This window comes from Microtus oregoni, unplaced genomic scaffold, assembly GCF_018167655.1.
Source record: "Microtus oregoni isolate MIOR12 unplaced genomic scaffold, Mior012 000064F_ref0000363, whole genome shotgun sequence".
Lineage (NCBI taxonomy): Eukaryota > Metazoa > Chordata > Mammalia > Rodentia > Cricetidae > Microtus > Microtus oregoni.
In genome coordinates this window covers 4,635,665-4,661,647 of record NW_024543874.1, presented here as the reverse complement: position 1 = coordinate 4,661,647, position 25,983 = coordinate 4,635,665, and the positions used below count along the sequence as shown (strand labels likewise).

Below are 25,983 nucleotides of genomic sequence, written 5' to 3'. Positions count from 1 at the left end.
AACAAGCTGAGGCAGAGGTCCAGTGTGCCCTCTTGGCAGGAAGGAAAAGGCACGGCTCTTTCAGTCCTGCTGTCTCAGGTAGGCTGTCAGCTTCTGTGGAGTGGTTGGAAAGGCAAAAACTTTCCCATAGCATGACCTTCGGAAGCAGGACACCAACCTGTGTTCTTGCACGAGGACTAGATCCTCTAGTGTAAACCTGCCACTCCCACCTTCTCGCTGAACTAGTTAGAACCTCGTTCTGGCTATACTCTTGGTTCAGCGAATACCTACTGACCATGCCCACTGTGGGCCATCACATCTGGGCATGCAAAGCCTGCCTTAGCTGTTGATAGAAGGTAGGCCTGGCGGTATAGGCCTGTATTCCAAGCTACCAATAGGCCTGAGGCAGGAGAGCTGCAAGGCCAGTGTGGGCAGCAGAGTGCAAAGTCAATCTGGACAATTTAATGAGACTCTGTTTCTAAATAAACAAGATACAAAAAGAGCTTGGAAGCCAAACATGGTGGTATATGCCTACGATCTCAACATTTGATAGGTGTGGGCAGAAAGATTAGGATCAAGATCATCAGTGGGTGCACAGTTCACCCACAGCCTGAAGTGTGTGAGACCCTGCCTCTGAAGAACAAAAGTGATGGGGATGCACTTCTGCAGGAGAACACTGCATAGCAGGCATCCTCCAGACCCCGATCTCAGTCCCCATTACTCAAAAAAAAAAAAATTAAAATGGGTTTGATAAGCTCATTAACACTAAGGTGCAATTGATTGATCTCTTAAGATTACCCTTCCCCTCCCCAGAGAGTTGTAAAGCCTAACTTGGACCCAGGTCCCAGCTGGACAGTGGACGGAAGTGGGGAGGCTGGCACCAACTCTGCTAGTGTCTGATCTGTAAGGCAACCCTTGAGGCATATGCACTAGAGCTTTATTAGCATGAAGACAGCAAAAATGTACAGGCTGGATATGTCCAGGATGTCACGCTGCAGCCAGGTGCTACAGCTGGTCTAGAGCCTTGTGACAAGGTAACAGGTACGGTGGGAGGCAGAGAGTGTCTTGGTGACAGCACACGAAGGGGTAGGAGGCCTGGTGGGACAAACCACAGCACTGAGCGGGATCCCTCCACCTATTTCGTCCTAGACATGAATTTCTTCCTCTTGACCTGTCCTGTCCCTTGACCTTATGGGGTATGTCTTATATTACCTGGGGCCCAGGCTGAGGTGGGGAGCATGTGTTCGATGGCCATTCAACCCTTCCTGAAGCTGTAGGAAAAGGGAGAGTCAAGTGGAGACCAGCCAAGATGGCTGCACATGATAGCTCCTGGACCAACTATTTAAGGTCTGGGGTGAGGCCTATGATGCTAGGGGTGAGGAAGGGTGAGAGGACTGTTACCAGGGTACTGCGAGAGCGCCTTTGAGAGCTCCTTCTGTTCCAGAAATACCCCAAGACTCTGTCTTGGAAAACCTGGGGGCAAGCGACAGGAATAGGTGGCCAACATACACCTCCCTGGACACTTGAGGCCTGATTCCTCCCCATCGTGTCTGGGGTTCTGTCCCACCTCACAGAGGTAGTCGAGGATCTCGAGGATGGTAAGCAGACTGGCTCCAATAAACAGTCCCATCTGTCCCCCAATGTCTCCTGTGGAGGCAGAGTGCTGTCAGCTCACAGTCACCTGCCCTATCCACACTTCTGCAGACCCAGGTACTCCATACACACCCAACAGCTCCGACACCTCATAGGCCGCCTTCTGCTCCACCGCCTCATAGTTGAGGGCCTCAAAGAAGATGTCCAGAACCAGTACGTTCTCCCTGGAGGAAAAGAAGCCGGAATTGCTTGCTGTACACCACCTGGTGCCAGGGGGAAGTAGGTGTGGATGCACTGGCCGGTTTGGAGAACCTGGGGTTATTCTCATCCCCCAAGTCAGAAAGTTTAAGTAGTTTGCCCAAAGTCCCAGAACCGGTTATGATGTGGAGATGAATCCAGCCTGTGCTGTGTGCAGAAGGGCTACGGTCCTGTTCCCTGCTAGGAACCCCTCGACTCAGGCACTGTGCCTTCAGCTTTGCTACCAGCCCTTGCTCACGCGATGTAGGTCTCGCTGCGGTTGTATTTCTGGGCCAGGTAGCGAGCTGAAGCGCGGCTGGGAATCCGCACCATGGAGAGCTCCTTGGCGTAGCGCGTAGTGGAGCACGGGCTGGGACAGACACACGTGTCCTTTCGCAACATGGCGTCTGCAGGCAGGCCCCAAAGCAAGGATCAGGACCACTCAGTAAGAGGGTTGAGGTCAACAGCCGAGTGGATGGGGACGGGACAGGGAGGCTGAAGAGTCGTGCCCTTACCCAGAGCTGGGCTGGCACAGTCCTTGTACTGCTGGGGGCTGCACACTGGTGAGTTTCCTAGGATAGAACGATGAGAACGGAGCCCAAGAGCGCCCCCTAGGGTACCCCCATTCCCTACTCTCAACAGACCCCAGCTTCTTACCAGGCATATGCATCATTCGGCATCCACACTTCCGAGCCACATAGCGGGTCTCACAGGCCAGGCGACACCCTATTAAACTATAAGGAGGGCTGGGGCTGGAGTTAGGGGAACCCAGGGAATCAGAGGGCTCTGGATCAAAGTCAGGGTCCACAGATGCAGTATTGCAGTCACCCCAGGGTGGTGGCAGGAAGCTCAGCTGTGGAGGGACAAGGTTAAGGAGACTGCATTAATAGAAGTTTGTGGGGTGAGGGCCCCAGAAACAAGCTGAGGCATTGTGGTTTGGGGTCTGAGGGTCTTCTGAGGTGGGTAGGAGTTTGGGGCAGGTGGGAGGCACAGACAGTTGAACCAACATACTTGCTGCTGCTGGCAGGATACAAAAGTCTGGTGGCCTGGGGCTGCCCCGAAGCCCAGCTGGTCAATGGCAGGGGGCTCCTCCTGGCTGTGGATCTGCACTCGGATCCCCACCTCAAACGGGGTCTCTTCTGCAGGGAGGGGCCTTTAAGGCCCCAGACACTCCACTCCCAGGAGAGAATCCCTTGGCAGTTCCTCTCCTCAGGATTTGGAAAAGCCAGCCCTGTCTTTTCTCACAAGATGCGCTTTGAAACTCGTCCCTGCACACCTGCCTCCTCTCCTTCCCATGGTCTCTGTGATTTCCCAGCCTCATGCATGCCTCCCCCCCTCATCCCTCCTCACAGGCAAATGACCCTGTGCCCCTCACCCATGTCCTTCCAGATGGGCAGGTACTCCTCCTGCTGTACATCCAACATAATCTCCAGCCCATTGCCAGCACCACCTTTTGGGGTGGTGAGCAGCTCTGCCCCGTGGGCACCGGAGTTGAAGGTGTAGCACTGCCCCATGCGAGTGAAGATCTGGGAAGAAAGGAATAGCCCCTCTCTTACACAAGCCCTTGGGCATGGGAGCACTCCCCTCCTTGACCCCTTCTCTTTGTTTTTGTCATTTGGGGGGTGTGGGGCACGCAGTCTGGGCTTGTCTGGTGCTTGCTATATAGCCGAGATGCCCTCCAATTTCTGGTTCTCCTGCCTCCAAATACCAAGTGCTGGGATTATAGGTATGAATTGCTATACAAATCCTTGGATCTTACCCCCTCAATGTGTTACTTAAATACTTGGGGGGGGAGGACGACTGGACCTAGGTTACTAAATCTAGGTGATCTAGCTGAATTTCCACCCTGCCCTAAGACTCTTTCTTTCTTTTTTGATACACTTTCTCTCTACTGTGCAGATGAGGCTCCCTGTAACTCACAGGGCTCCTCCTGCCTCTGCTTCCCAGGCTTTGGGATTAAAGGTGTGCGCCACTGTACTTGTTTTATGCTGTGGACATTTTGATACCAAGTCTCATGCAGTCTCCCACTCTCCTTGAAAGAACTCTGAAGCCCACATCTCAGTGCCCTTAGCCTCATATATAGATATGTGGAATGGGGAGACCTCCCTACTCACTCCAGCTCCTCTGCCTCTCACCAAAGTCCTGGGCGCAGCCGATAGAAGTAATTGGAATAAAAGGCAATGGATCTATTATTGTCCTCCTTTGGGGTGACAAAATTTGGATGAGACAGAAGAAAGTCCTCTCCTAGCAGAGAGGGGTCTTCTGCCCCAGAATAGGCCCAGGGTATTGAATTTTACCCTAGGAGTAGTGTCTCTACCAGCTGGCCCTTGGCCCTGCAGCCTGCTTGGGTCAGTGTCCTTGCCGAGAGGCATAGCCAGGTGCACAAATGTCTAATTGTGAGCTGGAGAGAACCCCCAGAAGCCACTTCCTAGACTAGACAGAATGGCTTGGTGAGTGGAGAGCCTATGGCTGGCAGGCAGGAAGGAATACCCAGACAAGGGGTGTTAAAGTTCCCTGTTTTGGGGGAATCTTGGGCTAACAAGGCCGAGGATTATAGACATGGTCTCAGGGCATTTGGCTCACCACTGTGAAGTTCTCAGGCCCACAGGGCTGGCCACGGTAGCGGCAATCCAGTAGCATGTCCTCAAGAGAGTGGCCGGCTCTGACGTAGAGTTGTGCCATGTCGAAGGTGGGACTGGGCATGAAGCCAGGCGGTGCAGGGCCCTGGCCCAGGGCACGAAGGTAGGCACCATGTTCAGCAGGGTCCAGGCCCAGCAATGCTGTCCCAGCCCAATGCAAGTCATTGGGTGTGAGGCGGGAGCGGCGCAATGGATTGATATTACACAGAGTGACCGCTGGGAAGGTGAGCTGGTGGCTTTCCCGCTCATCTAGGGTGGTTTTATGGTGGAACTCCCCATAGTAGCGCACTCGCTCAGCCACCTGGTAGAGGAAGGCCGCCAGCGACAGGAGCACAGCTGCGGCCCAAAGCCCACGGCGCAGGGTCAGGCCTCCTGGGCCAAAGACGTGGCCCAGACCATGCATTGTACAGCTGCTGGCGAACACCCGGATGTCTGAGGCCTGTCGCCGCTGGGCCTCCTCCAGTCCTGAGGGGGGTTTCATGGCTATAGCCCAGGGAAGGGACTGATGACTGGGTACAGGGACTCCAAGGAGTGACAGAGGCTGTTTTATAGGACAGTTGGGGAATTGAAAAGGGAGTTAAGTGGCTCAGCGAGGAATAGGGAGGAGAGCAAAGGAGAAGGTAGAAAAGAGGATAGAGAATGAGAGGTACTGGCCTGGTAGGACTGGATGAGATGAATTTCGGTCCAGCTCTGCTTTCCCCAGAACAGGCGTTGGCTCCTTGGAGCTGGGGCTCTGCAGTAAGGACCTGGTAGGGCGCAGGAGGTAGTGGCAGGCAGGGGCTGGAGATCAGGACTGAGCTGAAGCTGCTGCAGAGGATTAGGTTTCAGCATGGGGGGGCTGGGGGCCAGCAGAGCAGTCTGGGGGGTAGGGAAGGTCCCTGGGGCCCCAGGCTGAGCCATTAGTGCAGCACGGGGGGAGTCACTGCTGTCAGAGACCAGAGGCGCCAGGAGGAAACCGCAGCAATGCTGGGTAGGGCTTGAAGGAAACCCAGACATGTATTGGGGTTGGGGATGCCTTTGGGGCCCCTCAGGCTCCCAGTCACAGCCCCTGAATGCCAGACCAGAGGGTTAGCTGCTGATTTTTGGTTCAGCCCCTCTTTCCTTTTGCCTTTCCTGCCCTTCCATGAACTCACCTGGCATAACCATTTGTTCTTTCGCAGAGTGGACCTGGCTCTTGACCAAGCTGAAGAGTGGTGGGAGGTTTGGCACAAGCAGATCTTCTTTTCCTATGCCCCCAGCATCCTGCATGACTAGGCCCTCTTCAGATTCCATATCCAATGGCTTTCTGTGTTTGAGTGTCCCAGACCCCACCTCCTCATTCTCCCGCCCTCCTGTTTGTGAGGCTATGTTCCTCCGCAATGACTATGGACTCTCCTGCTACCCCGCAAAATAGCCAGGGTACCGTGTGACTTGACACCTTCCTCTCTTGATTAACATATTCTAGGATCATGACCTCTGGCACCTGGGAAGCTTCCTCATTTCTGAAAGTGGTCCAACACCATCATGGAGAGGTGATGTCTTATGTCTTCTCTAATGAGCACCGAGGAGTCCAGCCTTTCAATACCAGCTTTGCGATCAGTCAAACTCCAAGTTCCTGGGTTTTGACTACTGCCTTATAATTTGATAGCTGTGACCAAATCCGCTACCCCCACCCTAATAGCAGTTGAGTCATTTTGTACTCCTTTTAGTCTTGAGCAGGGAGGATGCCTGGAGGGCATTCCAGGCCCTAACCCCTCCCCCCCCACGGGGCAAAGGCAGCACGTGATCCAAGGCATGGAGCTACCTCCAGGAATTCAGAAGAGAAGGGTAGAGCTGCAGGGGTGGGGTGGGTACACTCTCGAGCTGGAGGACTAGCACAAGCTCAGCACTAGCTGGCTTGGCGGAGTGTGAGGGACTCTGACGAGGAGCCATAGCCTGAGGGCATCTGAACAGGGACTGCAAGGTCTGTGCTGGGTAAATTCTATACTCTCATGTATCTGGGAATTGGGCAAAACCTTAGTATGCTCAAGAGTAATCAGATACACCCACTATTTACATACACTTTCTTCTAATGTTTCATTTATTATTTATTGGGGGTGTGTGTCACAATGTGTGTGAAGTTAGAAGAAAACTTGTGGGTGTGCTCATTCACCATGTGAGTCTTGGGGGATGGAACTCAGGTCCTTCAGTTTGGTGGCAGGTGTTTCTCATTGGCCCCAGAACTGTATTTATATTCCGTGTCTTTGAAAAGCACTGGAGACCAGGTTCATTCTGGTAGCTTCAGGCCTTGAGTGGTGGGGATGCAGTTCCACCAACCGCACAGTGCGCTGCCTCTGATTGTATGTACACTGGGCTCAGTCTCAGAAACTGTCCCAGGTTTAGTGGCAAGTAACACCTTACAAAAGATAGGTGACTACAATGGCTTGGGGCACAGGTCTGACTGCTTTCTGGGACCACTGCACTGTGGCTTTTAAGGGCCTTGTTATAAAATGTCCCCCTTAACTCTTGGAAACATATTTTGAGAGGAAGTCCAGCTAATCTGCTGTTCTCTACTGAGGGGCTGGCAGAGTCAAGCCAGGGTGATAGGGTAGGGTCACCAGCCATTGGTCATAGGGTCCCATTCCCTGGTGAGTAGCCATCCTGTGGCTGTCAGGGGGCTTAGAATCACACTAAGTGATGTGTACACTGCCAGTCAGGTGACTGTACATGACGCTGAGCCACCTGGCTGGTTGGCTGCCCCGTAAGGGAGATTTTATGCCCAACTGGACCAAGGGTCGGGCCAGATGGGGGAATTCCTATGGAAAGCAGAGGCCTTTCTCTAAGCTGCACTTGGCAGGGGTGTGGGGCACGGTGGTGACTAGGCAACTGAAGCCACCCAGAACTCAGCTTCCAGGACTGTCACTACAGATACCGAACCAGGCCACTGTGGACTAGGGGGTAGGTTCCTTGTCCTCACAGCAGTATATGGTCCTAACCACAAGACCCACCTCAGTTTCTGCACTCACTGAGCCTCTACACTGGCCTCCAGCAGCAGCTGTTTCTGCAGTCTGTGCCCATCGCTCCTGAAAAACTATTATCCTTTGCCACATGAAAAGTATGAAATGTTTGTCTGAACATGAAGTTACAGCACCTTTCCCCTGCCCTGCAGAATCCTACAACCTGGATGTGGTTGGCCGGGGATGGATTCTCAGTGGGAAGTGACCTACAGTACCAAGGCTAAAGGCCATCACCCTTTGGGAGTAAGTTAAGTGGATGAATGCATTGGCAGCTCTGGGAGCATCAGTGCCATCTAAGGGGTCCTTTGCATGCTTCCCTGGACACCTGAGAAGCCAATGGAGGCCCCAACTTGCCTCAATTACAGCTTTGGGGCCATATGCTCATGTCATTCAGGCTGTCTGCTTATCCCCATTCAAGGTGAGGCCACCATCCCACTACTTCCATGATCCTTATGGCTACTCATATGAACCTCATATTGCCTTGTGTATTAGCTGTGCCTTCCACCTTTGGGGCAGGCTCTCACAAAAGCCTTGCTAGCCTCAAACTCTATGTAGCCAAGGATGATCTCAAACTGATCACCCTGCCTCTACCTGCCATCTGCAGGAATTACAGGTCTGCACCACCATGCCAGTATCTGGGCACATGGCCCAGTCTCAGTCTCTTTAATGTCTCTTCGATTTTATAGTCTCACCAGGTCAGATATGAAGCACACAGGGAACAGGCAGGCAGGCTGGGTGCTTCTTGTACAATAGACTGCTACCACTTCATCCTGCCAGAGACCATGGTTGCGGCTTTGTTGGGGATGCAAGGGTAAGGCTAGGGATGTATGGTCCTTCCTAGGGTGAGGTGGAGCCTAGGTCTGAGGTCCCGGGTTACTCCCAACCCTGGATTTTATTATTTTATTGGCAGTGCTAAGGCTCAAATCTAGGCTCTCCTATATGTCAGGCACTCTGCTACTGAGCTATAGCCTTAGTCTCTTTTAAAATTGCCTTTTATTACATTTATTTATTTAGGACTTATTTGAGACAGGGTCTCACTATATAGCCCGGGTGGCCTTGAACCCCTCGATCCTCCTACTTTAGTCTCCCAAGTGCCTGAATTACAACCCATTCTACCAGGCCTGGCCAGACCGCGAATTTTCAGTCCCCACAGTGAGGGCCTGAATAACCTTAGAGTGCTGGGCAGGACTGGGACAGAGGGAAAGACTCAAGCAGAGGTGCCTCAGGGACTCTGCCTCACCTTGTACATCACAGTAATCACAGAGCTGAGCCAGGACAGGTGGGAGGAAAGTCACCTTCCCACCCCAGCTGCTAGGCCCAGATCCTTTACAGGAGCAGAAGTGCAGGCTACACCCCACCCTGGCCCCTTAAGAGCTCTGTCCCCAGCAGAGCTCCAGCCCCAGACTGGCTCTTGGCAGTGACTTGACCCCGGGGGGGGGGGGGGTCTCAGGCTTTCCACTGGGGGCTCCTGGGGTCTTCAGGCTTCTCTGCAGGTGGGGCCGAGGTCAGTGGGGCATCCAGGGCTTGTCTCCGGATAAGCTCTGCATACAGCCCGCCCTTTTTAAGGAGTTCTTCGTGGGTCCCGGCCTGGAGACAGAAGGAGTGTCATTTCAACAGAGCTAAACTTAGAGCGAGCCCCAGCCTCAACCACCTGTTAGGCTCCCAGTCACTTAAGCTAGTGCCCCTTATAGAGACACTTGACAACTCCGGGCTCATTTTAAATGAAACACCTCGGACATAGCTTGATTAGTCAATGCCACTTCCTGCTCAGCTGACATTGAGAGGTCTGATCCCTCCTGTGTTTCCTTCGGCTGGGGCTGTGAGATATACATGCATAGGCTCTGAGTTCTGCCCCTGACTGCTCCCGTACAAGTCCCTGGTCTACAGAGGTAGTTCCAGGACAGCCACGGCTACACAGAAAAAGCTGAATAGGTTTCTCAAAAAAACAAAACAAAACAAAAAACCCCCACAAGTTTCTGATGCGATATCTGAGCCCCTGGCCAGCTCTGCGCTCTACCTCAGTTTCTTCACCAACACATACACATGCTCTGGTCCTGGGAGCCTGTAGCTCACCTCTCCCAGAGGTCAGAGCTTATCTGCAGACAGGAAGACCTTGGTCTGTTGGGGTGTTGTTCCCAGAACATGACCTCAAGCACCTGGAGCCAAGCCAGGTGCTCATATAGCTTAGCTATGCTACCTGAGCCACTGCCCACTCCCAGCCCGACTGACCTCACAGACTTGGCCATTGGCCATGACGACGATGCAGTGGGCTGCACGAACAGTACTGAGCCGGTGGGCAATGACTAACACGGTGCGACCAGCGCTGGCCCGGTCCAGGGCCTCCTGCACTACCCTTTCAGATTCTGCATCTAGGGCACTGGTTGCCTCGTCCAGGATCAACACAGTGGGATGCTTGATGAGGGCACGTGCGATGGCGAGGCGCTGCTTCTGGCCACCAGACAAGGTTGTGCCCCGCTCACCTAGGGAAAGAGGGGACAGGATCTGAAGTGATCCTTGGCTCCACACTTGGTGGTGGTAGGCAATGTGCATTGGATACTTAGGAACTTCCAAGTCTCTACTCTGTGTGCACACTTGTCAGTCCGAGAGCTCCAGCAGGATAGTGCACACAAAACACATGCATGAGTGCCCCTTCCTAGGCGGGTCTCTGAGCTGAGTGAGCAGTTCCCAGCAGGTGCCTACAGCAACAACTAGCTTCCGGGATCCCAGCCTCAGCTGTAGTAAGACCACTTGGTAACCAAGCATGAGCAGTGCAGCAGAAATGCTAAACACAGAAGCACCTGAAGCCACAGAGGACAGACGTGACATTCTGGAAGCCACAAATAACCTCAAGGGACTGCAAAAGAATGGCAGGGTCACAGGTCAGTAAGGGGAACAGTCCTGGGAAGCCCAATAACAAGGGACACTGGAATTAAAAGTACAAGGAAGTGCCCACCAGGAGAGATGACAAGGGCCTCCCATGAGAACAACACAGAGCCCTGGGCATGTAAGCACAGCGACATTAGGACCTGAAGGAACTGCTAGAGATGGGCACGGGCTGAAAGATCCAGGTCAGTAGCTGAGAAGCCTCGAGAGGTACTGGAACATTCTGTACATAACCCAGCGGCTGGCTAGCACATACTCTCTATATGATACACACAGCCCCAGAGTTGGACAGAAGAGCCGTAGGGATGAACATCCAAGGCTCAGGGTGTCACAGGCACGAGTTAGTGTGCTACTGTATGGTCCAGTACCCTGAAATGAGAAAGGCCTGCACAAGATGCCAGCCTGTTGTGCTGAGGGATGCCACTGAAGTGCAAGAGACCTGGGGTATTCTGGGAACCAGAAGAACAGGGACAGTTTTGAGAGGAGTCCTCTTTCCTGTCTTGGGTTGTGGTAGGGCTCCAGAGTATACAAGTCCCATTTACTGTTCTCCCATTTACCACTGTTATATTCTCTGTCTCCTCTCAGAGCCCTGTCTAGTCTGTTATGCCTAAGTCACATGAGTTGGAGTTCTGTCCCCATAGAGCCACCTTTGTCCCCTCAGCCACAGTCTGGCATTTCCTGGTTTCTATTCTATCTCTGAGCTGCCCCTCTCAAGAGTCACAATGAGTTGCTCATTGCCCGTAGAACCCTGGCTCCTGAGCCTCACCACTGCCCTGATGACCCAGTAGCTTCCCACCAAGGGACCCACCAACCACGGTATTGTAGCCATCAGGGAAGCTGCTGATGAACTCGTGGGCGTTGGCTTCTCTTGCAGCTGTATACACCTCTTCATCAGAAGCGTCCACTTTCCCGAATCGGATATTCTCCATGATGGTTGTTCCAAATAGGACTGGCTCCTGCAAGGTTGAAGGGCACGGGAACACAGAGATGGCATTTACAGACTACACTGAGTTCAGTCTCAGAATTTGGGGACTGCCATGAGCACCAGGGACCTATTTTAGAGAACCCCAATTGCAGGGAGGGTCTGAAGTTCAAAGCCAGACTCCAATCATGTGAGGACAGGGTGATTCATTCAGTGGGACACAGACTCCCTCACCAAAGGTGTTGATGGACAGGCCCTATAAAGTGATAGCGGGCCATTTGAGTTTTAGTCTCTTCCTACATGTGGGTAGTTGTCATTCCCATAGTGGTGTGTTGGCTTTATCTCTAGTCCACAAAGAAAAAAATGGCCCCTTGTTGGGTTTGGTGGGTGGTGGCCACTGGCAGTCTCAGGACCTCTGCTTTCAGATCCTAAGACTGCAGCGTCTATGCTCTGGAGTATGAGGATCGAGCTGCAGCTGTCTGGAGAGGACATCCTGGACCTAGAGAATGGCCACAGACATCCTCAGAGGATCAGGGAGAGAAGTAGTGGAGAAGAAAGAAAAGGGGCTCCGGTTTGATGCTCAGACCCTGCCAGCCTCTGCCCTTCACCTGGCTGATAAAGCCGATGACCTGGCTCCGAAGCCAGGAGGGGTTGAGAGTACGCAGGTCGTGCCCATCCAGTGTCACCATGCCAGCTGTGGGGTCATAGAAGCGCTCCAGCAGGGAAGCCACTGTGGTCTTTCCTGGAGGAAGGGGAAGTTGGAGGTGTGGGGAGAGAAGAGAGGGTTTTGGAGACTCTCCCAGCAAAGAGGGACCCTTGTGGCATGGAGGATACCCAGGTAGGAGCAGGAACTAATAGGGTTTGCTACCAGCCATGCTCCAAGTGGTTACCAAAAAATGAACCAGAGAACAGGAGATGGTGAGGTTCTCCTTACCTCCCCCAGACTGGCCCACAAGGGCCACAATCTTGCCAGGTGGCAGCGTCAGGGTGAAGTCTTTGAGCACCTCGAAGCCGGGGCGGCAGGGGTAGCTGTGGATGGCCAAGTGAGTCCCAGTCAGACCGGGTTTCTGAACCTTACTGTCCTTCTAAGTCCCCTGACAGGGCCTTGCTTACAGGGAGTATTCCGTTAGAATGCCTCCCGACTTCCTCTCATGCTCAGCCCACCCACCAATGCTGACCTGAAGCTGACATTCTGGAAGGTGATGGAGCCATGGAGGTCCTTGCTGGGGATGCAGTAGCCCCCTGTCAATGGGATGCAGGGGCTCAGGGCCATGTACTCAAAGACACGGGCACCCGCACTCATTCCACGTACCACCTGCAGAGGGAATCCAGCTTGTAGTTTAAATTAGAAGCCCCATGGAAGGGGGCTTCTGGTACTGGATGGGGCTGTAGTGTGTCTATCCAGAGCTCTCACAGCCACACACACACACACCATCTTGGGACAATCTCACTTACCTGACCAAACAGGACAGAGAGACTGGCCATAGACCTGTCAGGTGAGAGAGTTGGGAGAGGTGTTAATAAGAGCCGGAGAGAAGGGAAAGATTGTGGTAGGAGAGACAAGGACACAGGGCTAATGCAGAGAAGACCCCCAACATCTTATGGCTACAGGAGCCCTGTGACCCTGTGATACCAGATCACTAAGCTTCTGTCTCCTCTCCAGTTACGGGCTAAGCCAGGATCTGAGGATGCTCCAGGAGGTAGTGAATGTGGGACATGCCTGGGACTCAATGGTATGCCCAAATGCTTCCAGGCCTTCAGTATGCAGGGTGAAGCTGGTCCACAGCACTATAGAGGACATCAGCAAAATGGAAAGGGTATAACTGATCCCATGACCTCTACCTGACCTGACTGTGTGGATGCCTTGACAGAGGTCACAGGGATAGGTGTAGGTCCACAGTGGGAGGACAGATCTAATGCTTGACATTGGGGAAAACAAGGACTCACTTTCAAAGTAAGGTGAGAAAGAGTCACGCCCTTTCAGAAAATGAAGAAAATAGGGGCCGGGCTATACGGGGAAGCCCTGGAGAGCCCCCAAAGCAAAACTCCCCCACAAAGGTTTTACTGTGGGTTTGCCCTAAAGTTGGATATGTGTAGGAGATGGCATGTGTTTATCTGTCTAGACAGTGGGTCACCTCCCTTGTCTTGGCAGGGCTGGGGCTGGAGCTGGTCGCCTACTATGAGCTAAGGAGGCAGATGAGTCAACAGCCTTAGTCACGGTCCCCAGTGGGTTGGCTAACCCATCACTGTATATGCAGCTGTGTGCAATGGGTCCTTTCTGAGGAAAAAGGCTGCCATCCCAGAAAGCTATGGGACAAACTCATTTTTTTTTTTTTAAAGGTGCTGGAGTAAGCACCTTAAAGTTCCCAAGGAAACAGTTATGGAAGGCTTAGGGAAATAGGCACTTTGTCAGGAACAGAAGGCTGTGGAGGGCGGGGCTAGGTGGGTGAGTTATCTGTGGATGTGGATGAGACCAGCTCACAGGAGACCTGGAAGCCATTAGAGCCTGGCAAAGGGGCCAACGGCAACTGAAATCCAAAACACACATGACTCACAGGAGTGCCCTGACCTTGCTCTGAGAGCTGGCACAATGGGGCCAGCTGCAGACTGATGAAGTGAACTGGCCCGGACAAGTTCCCTAGGAGACCATCCATTCTCTGCCAAAAGGAACACTTAGCTGGGACTGCTCTGTCCTGCTCATTCCTCCCTTTGGACCTCAGCCCCGACATGTGGACCCTTGGATACACAGCAAGGGCCAGGAAGAAACACAGCAGCTTCCTTAAGGAGGCCGGTTCCTCCAGGTGGCTGGTGATGGCGATCTGACCGGGGCCTGAGATGGTGCAGGCTGCCCCCAGGGCTGCCCCGCAGTTACAAGCACAGTGTTGCTTAGGGCTTAGTAGTACAGTAGTAGGCAGGTAAGAACATGAAGGTGGGAGGTGTGTGCCCAGGGAGTAGAGCCAAGTAGTTAGGCTGAGTGCACGGCACAAGAAGGATCATGAGGTGCTACAGTCCAAGCTGACCAGGGAGTTAATTAGGTCAGCGAGGTAGCAGAGGGAACATGGTGATTGCCACCTCTTCTGCAATCAGAGCACTAGATCCCAAAGACAGGAAGGAACAGCTGCTGGGCCAGAGGGTCTGAAGGTCCCTGGTGTGAAGCAGGAAGGGAACCAGGGGCAATGCTCATGCAGCTGGGAACCAGGTGTACTCTGCAGACCTCTGGCTGCAGTGGGGATGGGACTGTTCTACCATACTCAGGATTGGCCTTACTTCACCTGGGCACTGTCACTAAACCATTCTCTAAGAAACTGTGGAGTTACAGCAATGGCAAGATAGGACTCTGGACAGTGACAGGGCTCCACTGGGATCAGATTGTCATCTCTAGCTGGGCAGTGTTGATGCACACCTTTAATCCCAGGACTTGGGAGGCAGAAGCAGGCGGATCTCTGTGACTTTGAGGCTAGCCTGAACTACATAGTTAGTTCTAGGACAGCCAGGGCTACACAGAGAAACCCTGTCTTACCCCCTCCTCAAAAAGTTTTATCTCTGTAGGGAAGGATCAATTTGAGGAAGAGGGGGCACTTCTTGACATGGAAGGTGCTAATATGTCTTTGCTCTTAATTATTTATTATAGTATACTCAGTCTTTAATTATTTATAATATATATTTATATGTTTATGCTTGCTATATATAGGGAAAGCAAGGTAGAAAACAACAGAAAGTGTTTGAGTTTCATTGAGAAAGAGAAGGGGATTACATTAGAAGCCCATAAGGGGAGCCCACTGAGGCTGCCTTATGCCCAAGGGGACAGATGAGCTCCAGGTTGCCGCACAGGGTAGATGGGGCTCAACTAAGCAAGGAGTAGCATTTGTGCAGTAAGGAGGCTGTGTCTCATCCCAAGAAATGGTCTGAGGCCAAGACAGCCCTTAAAAAGCCTGTCAAGGATGGTCTATCTACAGAATACTCAGTTCTGACACATGCCACAAGATAGAGGGGACCCTCACCCCCAAAGCACTGTGCTGGGTGAAAGCAGCCAGGCACAAAGGGAGGGATGATGTGTGATCACTCTTCTGTGTGGCCAGGGTCACAGAAGGCAGACAGCAGAAGGGTGCCAGAGCTGGGGAGAAGTAGGAAGCTAGTGTTTAAAGGGAGTGAAGTCTCACTTTTGTGGGAAGCTAACGTTCAGGTGATAGGTGTCAGTGGTGGCTGGAAACACTGGGACATGCACAACGCTCCCACAGTGGATACTTAAAAATGGCTAAGGTGGGGGGCTGGAGAGATGGCTCAGAGGTTAAGAGCATTGCCTGCTCTTCCAAAGGTCCTGAGTTCAATTCCCAGCAACCACATGGTGGCTCACAACCATCTATAATGGGGTCTGGTGCCCTCTGCTGGCCTGCAGGCATGCACACAGACAGAATATTGTATACATAATAAATAAATAAAATAAAAAAAAATGGCTAAGGTGGTAAATTCTCCATTGTCTATGTCACCACAATTCACTTGGTTTTTGAAAGCTTCTCAAGAACACTTGAGGGTTGTCTGGAAAGCTAATGATGCTGACTGCATTCCTGAATACAGGCTCAGTGAAGCCAGAGAAGGCTCTGGTGGAAGTTTTGGGGCTCTTCCCTGTGCTGTGTTTCCTTGAGGGACCAGGCAGGGTTAGTGTTATGCACTAGCCCCTCCTCCAAGCGTGCTGGCACCCCTGTTCTCCTAGTAAGCAGGGTTATGGGAGGATGGGACAGATGAAGACAGAACTACTGAGAGATGAAAATGGTCCCCACTCACCTCTGTACCGTCTGGGAAGCCACCAGGAAGGACATGAGGTCTCCCCCTCTCAGCTGCTGTCCAGCCACAAGGGAGCCCCCAATGAACAGGGTGCCCAAGACCATACCTACATGGAAAGGGGCCAGGCAGTGAGGCAGGAAGTGGCTAGAGATGAGGGCTGAGTCCTGAATCTTATCCCTGCTCTGCTACCAGCTGACTTTTAGGCCTGAATTCCTTATTTGCAAAACAAGATGAGCACGCCAGGTTTAATGATATTTAGTTAACACTCATGAGGCTAAGGCAGGAGGATTATGAGTTCAAGGCAGCCTGGGATACAGAAAAAGTCTGAAGTTAGCCTAGGTGACTTAGTGAAGGGCTGGGGAGATGGCTCAGTAAGTAAGGGCACACATCGCTCAGGCTGAGGACCTGAGTTCAGTTCCCAGCAGCCACATCAGGCAGCTCATGACTGCCTGTAACTTCAGCTCTGGTGGCCTCTGTGGGCCCTGCACTCACATACACAGACCCACATGTACACATAATTTAAAAATAAAAAAAAATGAGGGGCTGGAGAGATAGCTCAGTAGTTAAGAGCATTAATTGCTCTTCCTAGGTCCTGAGTTCAATTTCCACAACCACATGGTGGCTCACAACCATCTGTAATGAGATCTTGTGCCCTCTTTTGGTCTGTAGGTATACAGACAGAACACTGTATACATAATAAATAAATAAATAAAAATCTTAAAAAAAAACCTATAAAGGGCTGGAGAGACAGATCAGTAGTAGTAGTTTTCCTAAAATGCTTAAAGTCTCGATTCTACCCTAGTGGCACAAAAATAAATAGGAGTGGGGAGGGACAAGGGTACACACACTCCCTAAGGGTGCTCTGTAGCATTCTCCGTAAGCTAAGGAAGGAATGTCACTCTCTAGTTCCCTACAGTTGTTGGTAGCTGGAGCATCTCACAAATGAAGGTACATCTGGCAGGTGGAGACTGCTGCCTATCTCTGCTCTCACCTAGTCCATGCCCACGTCCCCTCCCAGGCAGGGCCTCATTCACTCACAGTTAAAAGCGATGTTGGAGAGCCCTTGGAACAAGGCAATGCCCCTGCCCAGCTCTTCTGCTTTACAGCGGCATGACTCCAGCTCTGTTTGATAGCGTCTGGGAAGAAAGGCCAGGCTGGGAACTCAGGAAGCATCCGGGCTGGGGGCCAGGGCAAGGGAGGGTATGTGAGAATGATGGACCCATTTTGTATTCTGCTTTCCCAGGACTTACTCCTCTTCCCTCTCCTCCATAGCAAAGGCCCGCACAGTCCGAACATTGCCTAGGGCCTCGTCTGCTACGCCTGTTGCCCTGGCAATCTGCATGGAGACAGAGAAACAGGAAGTAGGTTATAGACAGGAAGAGGGGCAACGAGGGTCAAGAGGAATGGGCCAGAGATGCTAGGAAGAAACAAGGGAGACATGTCAAGAATTCCAGTACCTGCTCCTGACATTGGCGAGACAACTTTCGGAGACCTGAGCCCATCAGGGTGCCCACTCCCATGAGGGCAGGTGTGGCGATAGCCAGCAGCAGTGTGAGGCGTGGGGACAGCATAGACAGGGACACCAGGCTACCAATCACTTGGGTACAACTGCGCAATCCCTGGGTAGCGAGAGGAAGGCAGGAGGCTTTGGAGCATCAGCACATGTGGGGGGTGTTCTGCGAGGGTGGGATGGGTACAGCTCTGGAAGTCCTGGGGCAGTCACTGGTGACCACCTGATCACAAGCTGTGGAAGCGACCGGTGGGAATGTCCACAGGCTAAACTCCTTTGACTCTAGACAAATCCATTGCTTATTTCTGTTCTGGACACACTGAGCTGCACAGGGATACGCTGACTGCCACGGGCCAGAGTTCTGCCAAACCTGGAGCCAGGTGAGGGAGGGGCTCACAGGGTGGGCTGTCAGTACGCAGGAGAGTCATTCAAGAATTCAATGTTGCCTAGCAAAGGGTACAAAGGGGTCAGGCTGGGTCAAGTGAGTTTACTCCTACCAGGGTGGTTCATAATGGCCTATAAATGGCTTTCTGGGGGAGCCAGGGTTTCAGAACTTGGAGCAACAGTCTGTCCTGACCTTGACACTGTCCTGTGACTCCCTCCAGATTCATTGTTTTCTTTATCTCACACTTTCCCCAGGAGAAGTAAGCCTCACTCTACTGAGAGCTGGGCAGGGGCACTGCCTTGTTCAAGCGCAATTTCAGGATGTCAGAGCTGGGGTAGGCAAGTCTGGCTGCTGACTTTGCACAAGGGCCTGATCCACTGACCTGGGAGATGACAAGCTTGAAGGACGACTTGAATTCTTGCACGTCGGTAGTCAAGCGGCTCACTAGCTGCCCTGTCTTTTTGGCATCAAAGAAAGCAATGTCTTGCCTGGCAGTAAAACATGATGGTAGTAGGTGGAGGAAGACAGGGAGATGTTACTTCAGGATCTGGCCCTCCGAGACCTCCTGGGAGCCATCAGTCACCCTGGACCCACCCCCTACAGCTGGCAGTACCGGAGCAGGGAGCTGAAAAGGGCTCTCCGCATGTCCATGGCCATGCGCTCACCGATGTGGGACAGCAGCACTAGGTATCCGAAGGTCAGCAATCCCTGTAAGAGAGGCCTGGTACTCAGGGAGGCCCCAGGAAGGCTGCTGTGAGCCCCAGGCCCTCCCACCCCACTGTACCTGAAAACCGTAGAGTAGGAGCAGCTGGGTACTGAGCTTACGGGACTCAGACACGAAACTCCCCACACGGTCCCTCATGTACTTGGCCACAATCTCCACCAGCTGGCCCAGGAGCAGGGGGATCTGCACATTCACTAGTGCCGCACCCAAGGCCAGCTGGAATGGGGACAGAGGGGAAAGACACTTGGAGAGGAGGCCATATTTGTCCCCTCCCCAGTTCTGACTTTGGCTTCTCCTTTCCCCTTACTGAGCCTTGTCCACCCTGGGGCTGCTCATGTGGTCACAGAAGCGTCCAGGCCTCCAGCCCGAGTTCTCATATCCCACAAACTCAGTCCCGCTGCATGGGTCATCCTGATGCCCAGAGCCCAGGCGGCCCTTACTATTCCCACAAGGCAGAAATGCTGTTTCTGTGCAACTCAGGTTTGGCGTTGCCTAGGCCTTTCCTGGCTTGAGCATAGAGGGGCAGGGAAAGCCTCACCACAATGGCTACCCCCAGGGCCAGCAGGTGGGGGTGAAGGAAATGCCAGAACAGCTTCCAGTTAAAGCGCAGCTCCAGGGCACTGGGTGTGTGCTGGGCAGGACGGGATCCTTTGGCTTCACACAGTGCTACAAGGCAGAGGCGGGGATGCTGCCACAGCACTGCAGGAACCACCAAGGTTCCCCCAACCCAACACCAGGCAGAGGGGCTCCGTCGGGAAGCTGGTGGGACTCGAGGGAGGTGAGCCCGGAGCTGGGCCACCGCCCGGAGGAGGCAGGAGCTGAATCGGTCATCTGAAGACCTGTAGATAGGAAAAGGCATCGACAGCTGTGGTCCTGGTTGTCCTTCAAATGACTAACCACTCCCCTGGGCTCTGGATGAGCCTCTGGAACAGCATTTTATCTGCTGCCTCTCCTAGGGACAGTTTTTATTTTACTTTACTTTTGAGATAAGATCTACTAATATTCCCCAGCCTGGCCTTGAACTTCTGCTCCCAAATGACCCTCCTGTTCAGCTTCCTGAGTAGCTATGACTCAGTATGTGCTACCTCACCTAGAGTGAATGTCTTAGGACAGTCTTAAGCAACTCTGGTTTGTAAGACACTTGCACACATACGGAATGCAATGTTATCAGACTACACTCTTAAGAGTCTTTCCCCTAGCATTGCCTTTCAGCCAGCATCAGCCAGCAAGGCCCCCATTTAGCCTCCAGCACCCTGGTCAGCACAGGTCTCCAGCCTGTCAGAGTGAGAAGAGTCGTGGAGTGGCAGCCAGCCCCAGGTCTCCTTTACAGGGCAGACCAAGGCTTCCAAGAGGCTGGCTCAGAGAAAATCCTGGGGGCAAGCTTCTTTGGGCCTGGCCCTGCACGTGTGCAAGGTAATCAACATGGCAGCCACGACCTAGAAATAGTGAGTTGATGGTCCATAGTCCCTCCATGACTCTAGAAGATGCCCTTATTCTCTCTTGGTAAGAACAACAACAGGCAGGTGGTACAATTTGTCCCAAGGGATGAGATGGGGAAGAGGGAACTTCGCTGTCTGGTTCCAGAATCCTACAGTTCATTCTACCATCCTAAATTTGATATGGCCAAGGCTATGTGTGGTAGTCGAGGCCAGAGAGGCCCCAAAGTCTTTGGACTTATTTGACCCCATTACCCTACCTCATAGGTAAGGCCCTGAGTGCCTGATGCATGAAGACAGAGGGCCAGACGTTCCTCTTCCACTGCTGACAGAGGACACAGAAAAACACAAAGGACCAATCTCATCCTCTTAGATGGCCAAGTCCTTTTTTCCTTCAGGTCTCAGATGTACATAATGGAAACGTAGATTCAACTGCTTACAACATCTGTGAACCTAGTGTGTCATGGAGTATGGAACTGACCAAGTTGGGCAAAGCAAATTCCTTGTCCCTGGGTCATGCTGGTTGGGGCAAGGGTGGGGTGAAGAGGCCTAGAGGTCAGAGAGCAGCAGGAGGTGTCATGCTGGTTGGGGTAAGGGTGGGGTGAAGAGGCCTAGAGGTCAGAGCAGCAGGCACCGCTGTATTTGACAAAAGCATCAGAAGAGGTCAAGTTCAGACAGGGATAGAGGGGAGGGGAGGCAATGGAACACTCTCAGGAGCTTCCGTAGTAAGAGTAAGAGTTTCAGCAACAATGTAGCTGTGACAGGGCACATGGGGAGGGAGAGGAAGCCCTGGCGGGGCAGTCATCCCAGTCTCTGCAAAGCACCGGGATGTAAGAAGACCACATTGCTGGCTCTTCAGGGCCGTCTGTGGTTTTTAGGATAAGGCGTAATGAAATCAGATTTGTATTTTAGAAGTCACAGGAGAAGAGCAAGAGGGGAAGCCAGGGCAGAGGGAGTCTTTTGGAGCAGAGGTTATCTGGCCAAAAGTACACAAAGGAATGCTCAAAACAGACTACTGAGGAGGACGCACAAGCGGGGTGTGGCCGTGCATTTCTGAAATCCCAGACTTGGGAGGCTGAGGCTGGAAGATTTCAAGTTCAAGGCCAGCTGGTGCTACAAAGTGAGACCTCATTAACAGTTCCATAGTGTTCTTATAGAGGACCTGAGGTTGATTCCAGCGCTCCTATCAGGAAGCTCACAACAGTAATTGCAGCTTGAGGGGATCCAATCTCTCTGGCCTCCTCTGACCCCTGTGCTATTGTACACATAACCCTCACTCACACACACACACACAAAGATAATTAACATAAACATAATTAAAAATAAATAAGAATCCAGAGTGAGGCTTTGCTTGGTCTTTAGTATCATGGCTTTTCATATTTCCATACCCTCCTTATTATAGATTTCACCCCTTCTTTGCTCTCAGGGAAGCCTGTGCTTAACCTTGCCCGGTTTGTCTTTTTTCCCACTGTCCCTGAAGACAATCTATCTTCAGTTTTAGACAAAACTTACTTCCTTTTCTTTCTGTACCACTGGCCTACTTTTCCATTAGCTAGTATCTTCCTGAGGGGGCAAGGCCTTATTTTATTCTCTAGAACACAGGAAAGCTCTGGGATATGAGATGTCTACTGAGCAGATGTTTGTGGGGCTGTGCAGGTCCCCATGCACAGGGAGCTGCATCACAGGCTGACCTGACACCTGCAATGTTTTGCAAACATACAGATTCACTGTGACTGGCACTGTATATTGTGACTTAGCACAAATCCCCAGTACAATCCAGTACTCTGTGTGTGTGTGGATGCCAAAGCTGAAAGGTTTCACAAAATACTTCCCTTAATTATGAAACACATATTCTGACAGTTTCTACTATATTCCTTTCAAAATGACCCTGACTGCTAAATTCCTTTCATGAACTGAAATGAACTCATTCATTTTTTTGGTCTTACCTTGTGTCTCTTTATGGTTTAAATATTATCAACACCCTCATTCTTTCCTAAAGACTGTCTTCAAAGCATTAATAATTTACCATGGCTACTTTCCAGCTACTCTCATCTCCTCCAGACCAAGACTCTAAGAAGGCACTGCGATCGCCAACAATTGGTGGACAGCTTCCAGCCTAGCACTTCTAGTTCGGGGCTTGTCCTTCCTCCAGCAAACAGATGGGCTTTCCACACGGTCACCCATCCTTGGCAATCTTCCTCTGGACTTCTTAGGGAAACAGTTGCTTCTTATAGAATATTTACAATTAAATTCTAGATTCTGGGTAGCAGGGCACCCCTACAATCCCAGCACTCAGGAGACAGGGGCAGGTGGATCTCTGTGAGTTCAGACCCCAGGCCAGTCAGAGCTGCATAGTGAAACCTTGTCTTCAAAACAAAAACAAAACAAAGCAAGAGGAGGGGGAAGAAAAAAATTAGATTCTGGATTCTTGCTTGTTTTCAACTTATTTTTTCCTCTGGTCCAGTGAGTATAGGCTGGAGTTTTGTTTTTTTTTTTTTTAATTTTTTTTTTTTTCGAGACAGGGTTTCTCCGTGTAGCTTTGGAGCCTGACCTGGCACTAGCTCTTGTAGACCAGGCTGGCTTCAAATTCACTGAGATCCACCGGCCTCTGCTTCCCCAGTGCTGGGATTAAAGGAGTGTGCCACCACTGCCCGGCTGGAGCTTTTATTTTTTAAATCTTACCAAGAATGGCTCAGGTTTTTCCACCCAGGGTACTAGGAATTGAGCCTATGGTTCATGTATGACAAGAAAATGTTCTACCACTGAACATGATCCCAGCCCTCTTTTTGCTCTTTATTTTTTACATTTTATTTGTGTGTGTATGTATGTGAGTGCGTGTGTGTATGAGTGTGTGTGTGCACGCCCGAGTGAGTGGAGATCAAAGGACAATTGCAGGAGTCAGTTCTCAGCTTCCACGTGTGGGTCCCAAGGACTGACAAACTCAGGGGATCATGCTGGTACCACATCTTTACCTAGTGAAACATCCGAATGGCCTTTTTACTCTTCATTTTGACACAGGATCTTACAAAGTTGTCCAGTTAGGCCTTGAATTTAGAATGTATGATATACATTCTACTGTACATTGAATTTAGACTCAGCTTCCTGAGAAAATAGGACTGTAGGCTCCTACTAAGCCCAGTTCAGATTGACTCAATTCCTAATGCATCTAGCTCTAAGAATCACTTCTTGATTCATTCTGTACACGCCATAGCCCAAAATGACTCAGAACTCACTCTGTAGCCCATGCTGCCTTCAAATTCCCAGCAGCCTTCCTGCTTCAGCCTGAATGCTGATATTTCACTGCGTAGCTCTGGCTGGCCTGGAGCTCTCTATAGATCAGGCTGCCTTGAATTCACAGAGTTCCACTAGGCCCAGCTAGGAACTACTTTAAAACATTTAAATGTATGTGTTTATTTATTGGGTTTGGGGTCAAAGGACAATTTGCCGGAGTTGCGCTCTCCTATCCTAAGAGGTCTCAGGTCGAACCCAGGTCTTCAGGCTTGGTGCAAGCGCCCTTGCCCACTGAACCATCTCGCGAGCTAAAGAATCTCTTTTCATCGTTTAAAATTATTTCGGCTAATCCTGAAACACCATCAATAGTAAATATCTATGGACACCAATTACAGATACGTCCAGATCTCCAGGTGGATTACCAGAAAGCGGACGCCGGCTGCGAGAGGCGCCTCTTGATGGGCAGTGGTGCCTGGGTGTGACCACAGACCCGGAGTCCGAAGTGTCCTGTTCACTAGTAGGTGCAGACCTGCGGAGCCTCCTGTTGGCACCCACACTGCACCGTAAATAATTGAGGCCAATTCCCTGGGGAGTGACATTCTACTCCTGCCGAGAGAGCCTACAGCTCCCAGAAGGCCACGCGCGAGTCCAGAACTCCACCTCCCAGCGGGCCCCGCGCGATGCCGGCCGGTCAATAGCCTGCACTTTAACCCTCATTCTTTTACCTGGCGGCCGAGAATGTCTGGAAGCGCAAGGATTGTAGCGACCAGCCTGGAAATGAAGCACCCCGAATTCCGACCCGAAATAAGTGCACCAACATGATGAGGCAGTAAGACAGGAGCAATGGGTCACTCTCATCCTACCAAGGGCTCCATGTTAGCTATGGCCACCATCCCGACAATCCCCTCGCACCTCAGCGGTGATTGGAGAAAAGAGTCATCAGACTTGTCACAAAGCTGTGATTGGATAAAATGTTGGCTGAGGCGGTACTTTTCGTTCAGTGCCCTAGGGCGAGGTGACGGTGGGAGGGTGTGCTACGTTTATTCTCACGTTAGGGGAGGTCTTAACGCTCTGGCTTCAGGATATCCCTGATAGTCTCTACGTGCCCTGACATCTTCAGAGAGTGTTTTGTGCTAGTTTGGGGGGAGGAATGGGCGAAAATAGACTGGGGAAGTTTAAAACAAACCAAAACCTACATGCACGTGACATGCCACCACTCTAGTCTCCAGCTCTTGGAGACTTGAGCCACATGCATTGAAAACGCCCCGACTGGTCCTGATAGTGACCCTCAATTATTTTGAATGATTCGTATGGAGATTATGAAGCTTATCAAGGTGCAACCTAAGATCTAACCCACAGGTTCCTTTCTAATTTGGGTCTTAATCACTGGCCTCAGGTTCTAGCCCAAGAGCGAGAGGCGCTTGCACCTGTGGGGCACTTATTATTGCTATAATTATCCCCTATACGATCTCCCAACCGAGTCCTGCTATGTAGCTCTGGCTAGCCTTAAACTCCCTTCGTAACCCAGGCTTGTCTTGAACTCGCTATCCTTCCTTCCCAGCGCTGGGATTACAGGCTTGAGTCACCAAACCTTCTATGTAATTATTTTCTTAACTCCCTCCTCCACCGGGTTATGGCTTCTTGGTGGGAGTGGCTCTGACTGGTTCCTGTTCTCCTCCAGACTTGTCAGGGAAAAGCGCCCTGATGCTCACTGCTCACCAGGGGGCGCCTCTTCTGGCCCTCATCTGAACATTTGAACTAGTGTTACTACGGATGGTGCTTCCGAGATTCAAAACGACTGAGGGAGGAAAATAGATGCTGTGGATATGGGAATTTAGAGTGAGACTGGACCGAGGAAATCAGGCTGTGTGTAGTCGCAAACAAGTACGGACCATCAAGGATGCTGTGTGAGTGATGGCCCAGGGAGGTACCAGTTAAAACCTCACTTAACCTCTCTCTCTAGAGGTCTCAGAAAGATCATGAGTCCCCACTCCCACCACCACTACCCCCTCTCTATTTTGTCACTTACAAAAAAGTTTTCATAGTTCTACACCTTGCCCAGCCACAAAGGTATGGAAGCCATGAAAACTATGGTGACAATTTGTTTGCCAGAAAGGAGGCAGAAAAATAAGAAAACTTGGGTCAAACTTGTGGGAAATTCCATGAAAGTCCTTCATGTTCCTCCAGGAAACAGTCTAGGAAGCACCATGTTCCTCTCCATTTCTGGGGTACTAGCCTAAATCCTGAAGGCCCTGACACCTGTTAGCCAAGTCAGCCTCTCAGGCATGGCTTCGGTTAGGGCACTTGGTGACTCAGGACCTTGGGAATGGCGTTGGGCAAGCCATCAGACAAGCCACCTCGGCCTCCTCCTCCCTGGTGAGGCAACAACAAGGAACTCAACTCAGCCAGTCCATCTCCGCATGCCCACATCATCCTCCCAAGTTCTTACCACCTGCCGTTGCTGGAGCTTCTGAGGAGGCCCCTGACACCAGGTCAGGGCTTGGAGGAGAGTATACTGGGGTTTAAGAGGGTAAAGAAGACATAATGGAACTTGCAAGGAACCAGGCTTTTCTACTTTAAGCCCTTTAGATGATTTCTCAAATCCAAGATGGCTAGCATTTCTTCCTTTTCCTTCCTTCCTGCTGTTTCCTCCCAGCCTCTGTCTCTTCCCAAGTGCCGGCAGATCT

General features: G+C 51.6%; 2 protein-coding genes across 2 annotated transcripts; both read right to left on the bottom strand.

Moving 5' to 3' along the window:
- Positions 1-995: 995 nt before the first annotated feature.
- On the bottom strand, positions 996-5,205 carry Asic3 (acid sensing ion channel subunit 3). The gene is made up of 11 exons (XM_041640690.1): positions 4,393-5,205; positions 3,185-3,335; positions 2,821-2,948; positions 2,467-2,662; positions 2,325-2,381; positions 2,069-2,216; positions 1,705-1,796; positions 1,547-1,626; positions 1,381-1,452; positions 1,192-1,250; positions 996-1,074 (listed from the first exon to the last, which is right to left on the bottom strand). Exons 1-11 carry the CDS (start codon positions 4,927-4,929, stop codon positions 996-998), a joined length of 1,599 nt encoding a protein of 532 aa, XP_041496624.1. The 5' UTR covers positions 4,930-5,205.
- Positions 5,206-6,485: 1,280 nt separating this feature from the next.
- Abcb8 (ATP binding cassette subfamily B member 8) lies at positions 6,486-24,195 on the bottom strand. Its single transcript, XM_041640684.1, has 16 exons — positions 24,022-24,195; positions 19,168-19,468; positions 18,690-18,845; positions 18,519-18,613; positions 18,288-18,393; positions 17,468-17,629; positions 17,261-17,346; positions 17,049-17,146; positions 16,011-16,116; positions 12,684-12,717; positions 12,407-12,543; positions 12,163-12,257; positions 11,837-11,970; positions 11,115-11,262; positions 9,653-9,903; positions 6,486-9,010 (listed from the first exon to the last, which is right to left on the bottom strand). Exons 1-16 carry the CDS (start codon positions 24,114-24,116, stop codon positions 8,870-8,872), a joined length of 2,145 nt encoding a protein of 714 aa, XP_041496618.1. The 5' UTR covers positions 24,117-24,195; the 3' UTR covers positions 6,486-8,869.
- Positions 24,196-25,983: the final 1,788 nt, after the last annotated feature.